Source organism: Rutidosis leptorrhynchoides, chromosome 7 (assembly GCF_046630445.1).
Source record: "Rutidosis leptorrhynchoides isolate AG116_Rl617_1_P2 chromosome 7, CSIRO_AGI_Rlap_v1, whole genome shotgun sequence".
Lineage (NCBI taxonomy): Eukaryota > Viridiplantae > Streptophyta > Magnoliopsida > Asterales > Asteraceae > Rutidosis > Rutidosis leptorrhynchoides.
The window spans coordinates 24,518,477-24,523,678 of record NC_092339.1 but is presented as its reverse complement, the minus strand read 5'-3'; the positions used below and the strand labels follow the sequence as shown (position 1 = coordinate 24,523,678).

The 5,202-nt window shown below is 34.2% G+C and overlaps 1 protein-coding gene across 1 annotated transcript; it reads left to right on the top strand.

The window, feature by feature from the left end:
- Window positions 1–1,862: 1,862 nt before the first annotated feature.
- Window positions 1,863–5,202, top strand: LOC139857961 (uncharacterized). The gene is made up of 2 exons (XM_071846809.1): window positions 1,863–1,999; window positions 2,990–5,202. Exon 2 carries the CDS (start codon window positions 3,035–3,037, stop codon window positions 5,063–5,065), a length of 2,031 nt encoding a protein of 676 aa, XP_071702910.1. The 5' UTR covers window positions 1,863–1,999; window positions 2,990–3,034; the 3' UTR covers window positions 5,066–5,202.

Genomic DNA, 5,202 nt, shown 5'->3' with positions numbered 1-5,202 from the left:
GATTAATAATAATAATATTAATCTTAATAATATATATATATATATATATATATATATATATATATATATATATATATATATATATATATATATATATATATATATATATATATATATATATATATATTTGAGAGACAGAGAGATTTTGAGAAAAAAAGTAAATATATTCGAACAAAACTTACGAGCTTTATAGACCTGGCCTGATTTCCACTGCCATGCGATCGCATGGCTGGGCAGTGTAATTCCCATGCGATCGCATGGGAAACTTTTCCAGCTCACAATGTTTTGGCAACTAGCTCGTCGACATATTTTTATAATATATATAATATATAATTTAAATTAATTAATTATATATTATATTTTATTCTCGTGCATAGTTGATTTGTAATTTTTGTTTCGATAAGTCGTACGTCGTCACTCGACTTATGTCCCGGTTCCGGTTTTTCGAATGTCCCTTCTTACGCTGAGAAAACTTGTACATTACATTTTGGGACACGTACCTTAGTCAAAATATAGCCTTAAATTATCCCTAAATTATATCACTCAAAATATAACTTATACATTTGAGTGTTTTGGTCATTTACATCTATAAATCATCGTCTCGCTATTTGTTAAAATACATTTTAAAATAGCATTTTCATTATTATTAGTGTAGCAATTCACTGTAGCAAATAGTGATTTTCGAAAACACTGTAGCATTTTAGGTACTGTAGCAATTTGAAAATACTGTAGCAAATTAGTGTTTTACTGGTTCATCTTAAATGCTTTAGTTAACTTATCTAAATATCAATCGAATCAATAAACGAATGTTACTATCGTTTACTAAATAACTTGAAATTATATATATGTATATATCTTTTTAATATACATAAATCAGTTTTTAAATACACATCGGAAGTTATTTATAAATAAATTTTAATAATAAATATTTCAACTTATCATATATATTCAAATAGATATTTAAACCAATAAGTTTAATGTACGGTATCAAACAATTAATACATTGTTACCTTTTCAAGTTATAGTATATATGTATCTATTTACATATAATTGTTCGCGAATCGTCGAAAACAACCGAAAGGTATTTGAATATATGAAAGTAGTTCAAAAATTTTTAGATTCAGTTTTACAGACTTTGCTTATCGCGTCAGAAATGTTAATCATACAAAGATTAAGTTTAAATTTGATCAGAAATTTCCGGGTCATCACACCGAGCAAATTGAAGAATTCGAATGCAGGGCATTTCGCATTTCCCAACATTGTGTCACCAGGCGGCAAGCGCGATATCCTAACTTAGGCTGCAAGATGTTTCCTTGTTTGTTACTCTTATATACCTTAACCATAACCTCGTTGTATTAGTGGACAATTATTTATAGCATAGCTTCATCTTGTTCATCAAGTTGATTTTGGTCACCAAGTTCACATTGACCACCAAATATTACACAACTATACACAATTTAAGAAATTTAGATTAGTACTCCGTATTATCTAACCCAAACCTCGTGGAATATATTTTTGAGCTTGAATATTTGAGGAAAATTTAAGTGAGGAGTAACAATTAGTACATTTTACTACCGAGTCACATATTGTAAGTTGTTACAAATGATGTAGCAAACCCAAACCCAAATCTAAACACAAACCTAAACCCAAACTCAAACCCAAACGTTAGTTATTTGTCACAGTCACAACTCAAAGTTAACTCAACATGAAAAATCGTGAGAAAATTGTCAAAAACCGGCTGCCACGTCCGTTTGCAACAATATTCACAGCTAATTATTCTCTCTCTAGCCTAATGTTCCAAACAAAACTCTAAACCGTGAATATGTTTCTCGCTACTAAAGAAACCCTAACCCAATGTTTAACAACATCAATCTGTGTGACACAGAACAAAGACCCTGCGAATTAACCTTCATCTTAATCTTAGTATAATTGGCTGAGTTTGTATCTTCTGCGCGTGAGAAATACTCAGAATATACCAATCGATTTCTCTATTCTCGAGGTAATCTAAATGCATTTTAGTCTGTTTTGCTGTTAATCGTGCTCAATTGTTGATCAGTCTGTTTAATTTGTTAATGCTACTTTTTTTAGGCTTATCAATTACTACATTTTGTGATTGATTGAGGGAATTTTAAGAATTTGGATCAGTATTACTCTAATTTTGATTAATCTAAAATAGATCTGGAAGTTGAGTTTAATTGGGGTATTACAAAAGTATAATCGTAAATGAATTGAATTTCGAGTTGGAATTAACATTAATTTGCTTACTCATGTTTTAATATGCAAATTATTGAGTATAACATAATTACTATACGTAATTAGCAAAGTGTCGTTTTTATCAATTTTAATTCCATACTTCATTCTTGAAAATAATAGGAATCTGTAAGCCTAATTGTTAATTGTTAATCCAAAATTGGTACGAATGAATGTTTTGAATTAATTAGTTACAGTAAATTGTGTATGCGCCCCTAGTTGAACTTCCTGAAAAGATAAAAACAGCTCTATATGCTTAATTTGACAATGTTTTATTTATGGTAATTGTGCAATTGTGGTAAAAAAAGATTTTGTAGGAATCCTTGTAATTCCACTTTTACTATCAATGATTGGAAATACATACAAGTTCAGATTTTATGCTGCATTGATTTTTTTTTGTCTGAATAGTACTCAGGGGGACTAAACCACCCATGCGTTCATCTTCCGCAGTTGCATAACCCGCCCCAACTGCTGCCCGGGAGGAAACCCGACCCAATCTGAGGGTATGGGCGGTAAAACCCCCTCCCCTACTACCCCCGCAACGCGATGTGCGCAAGGCACCCTTGGGTGGAATTTAAGGGTTAAGGGCAACCTTGTGTGCAATGCTGCACCCCATGGGAGTCGAACTCATAGTCCTATCGTTAAGAGAGGCAGACCACTACCACATGAACTACAACACAAGGTTTTATGTTGCATTGATCTTCTTTTTCATTAAATTTAACATGGAGCTTACATGCAGGAAAAGGTTGTTATTTTCGAAGTCTGTTGGATTAAACCAACTGTCATGTCTTACAACAAAGTAGAAGCTCTTCGAGAAAAATCAGAGGCCGAAAAATTGATTATTGCTAATGAGTACATTGCTGCTAGAACAAAACTAAAAAAAGCCCAACAACTTTTTCCCGCTCTTGATCATGTTAGTCCGATGCTTAGCGTATGCGAGATTCTATCTGCTTCAACAAACATAATCCCAGGTTATAAAACCGATTACTATTGGGTTCTTCAACTTATGCCTTCATCCACTTTCACTGATATAACTTGTCAATATCAAAAACTCGTTTCACTTTTACAACCGATTAAATACAAGTTCCCAGCTACTGAATTGGCTCTTAAGCTTTTACAAGAGGCGTATTCTGTATTATCTGACAAGAAAAAGCGGGTCACATTTGATATTAAGCGAGGTACTAGTTGGGTCAATTATGAAACTTTTGATAATAACCCCGATGAAAATAACGGGTCAGACAATAACATTGGTGATAAAGTTGTTGTTAACAATTTAAGCTTACCTGAATCGGGTTCGTCTTCTTCTGAGGTGATTTCAGAAGGGTATAAAGGTCAAGAAACTGATATTAACTCGGATTCACTTGCACAAGAACAAGATTTTTATGCTTTTGATAATTGCAGGACATTTGATCTTATTGAAACAAAGGATATTTGGGCGGTTCATTGTAATTTAACCGCCCCGTTTATTGGTAGTAGATATGCTCAAATTGGTAAGAAATTAGGGAGTGAAATTGAAGTTACATGGTTAAAACCGATTCCAATTACTGAAGGTGAAAGGAGATGGTTTGATGCAGGTTTACCTGTTGCTTGTGGATCTTTTTGTTTAGATTCTGAATCGAGTGGAACGATTGAGTCGAAAGGGGTATTTTCGTACAAGTGCTCATGGAATTCTGGAATTACAGAGGAATTATTTGAAATTTACCCCAAAAAAGGTGAAGTTTGGGCTGTTTATGACAGTTTTGACCTTGAAGAATGGTCATACAATCCTGATATTATTAAAGGTTGTTCATTTAAGCTAGTTGAAATTATATCTGATTATTCTATATATAATGGTGTTGAGTGTTACCCGTTAGTGAGAGTAGATGGGTTCAAAAGTATATATGAGAGACAAACGGGTCAAACGGTTAATAATTTTCATATTGGTCCACGTGATTTGTACATGTTGGCTCATGTTGTTCCTGCGTATTGGTTCACGGGTGGTGAGATTTATGGGGTGCATGGTGGCATGGTTGAGCTTGACCAGTTAGCCCTAAGAAACCCTAATCAAGAAACGTTGAAAATCGTAAGTTTACCAACCGATTGTCAAATCATAGATGAAGAAAAAAATAAAAATCTTGAATCCGTGGGTCCTACACCGAGCCCTGACTCGTTTTTGGGCCCTAACTGGTCTTCAAATGACTTCACAACGGGCCAAGTTTGGGCTGCATACTCTGGCAAAGACTCTATGCCTCGCCAATATGTTCTTGTAAAAAGCATGATGTCACCAACTCGATTATCTGTGACATTTTTAGAACCCGAACCTGTTCTTGAAATCGAAACGAGTTGGAAAAATCGAAACTTGCCTATTGTATGCGGTAAGTTTAGAGCAAAAGATGTCATTATCAACGTTGACTTAAGACAATTCTCACATTTAGTCAACTGTTTTAAAAGTACCAGTAGTTCTAATTCTTCCCTTTACAAGATTTACCCATTAAAGGGTGAGATTTGGGCGGTTTACAAAAACTGGAAATCGGGATGGAATGAGGTTGATTACGGTAACTACAAGTGTTGGGTGGTCGAGATTTTGTCTGATTTTAGTGACGGTGAGAAAATAATGGCGGCTAGATTGGGAGAAGTCAAAGGTTGTTTGACTTTTTACGAGCGGTTGCAAGGTGAAGATGGGTTTGAAATGGTTCGTGCATTTTCAAAGAGAGAAATGTTGTGTTTTTCGCACCGTATACCGGCTTTTCGTGTGCCCGGAATCGGAGGACACGGGATCCCAGAAAGTTCTTGGCATTTAGAACCAGTTACGTTACCAACGAACAATCGATGCTAATTATCATATTGTTTTAGGATTGGTGTTGTTTTAGGATTAATGTTAAGTGTAATTGTAGAATTTGGGTTGAATTGAACCCCTGAATAAATTATTTGTAGAATTTGTACAAATTGAGGAACCAGTAGAATAATTGGAAA

Bases quoted from the DNA above. Each gene is read 5' to 3' on its own strand.
- LOC139857961 (XM_071846809.1), top strand. From the start codon at position 3,035: ATGTCTTACAACAAAGTAGAAGCTCTTCGAGAAAAATCAGAGGCCGAA.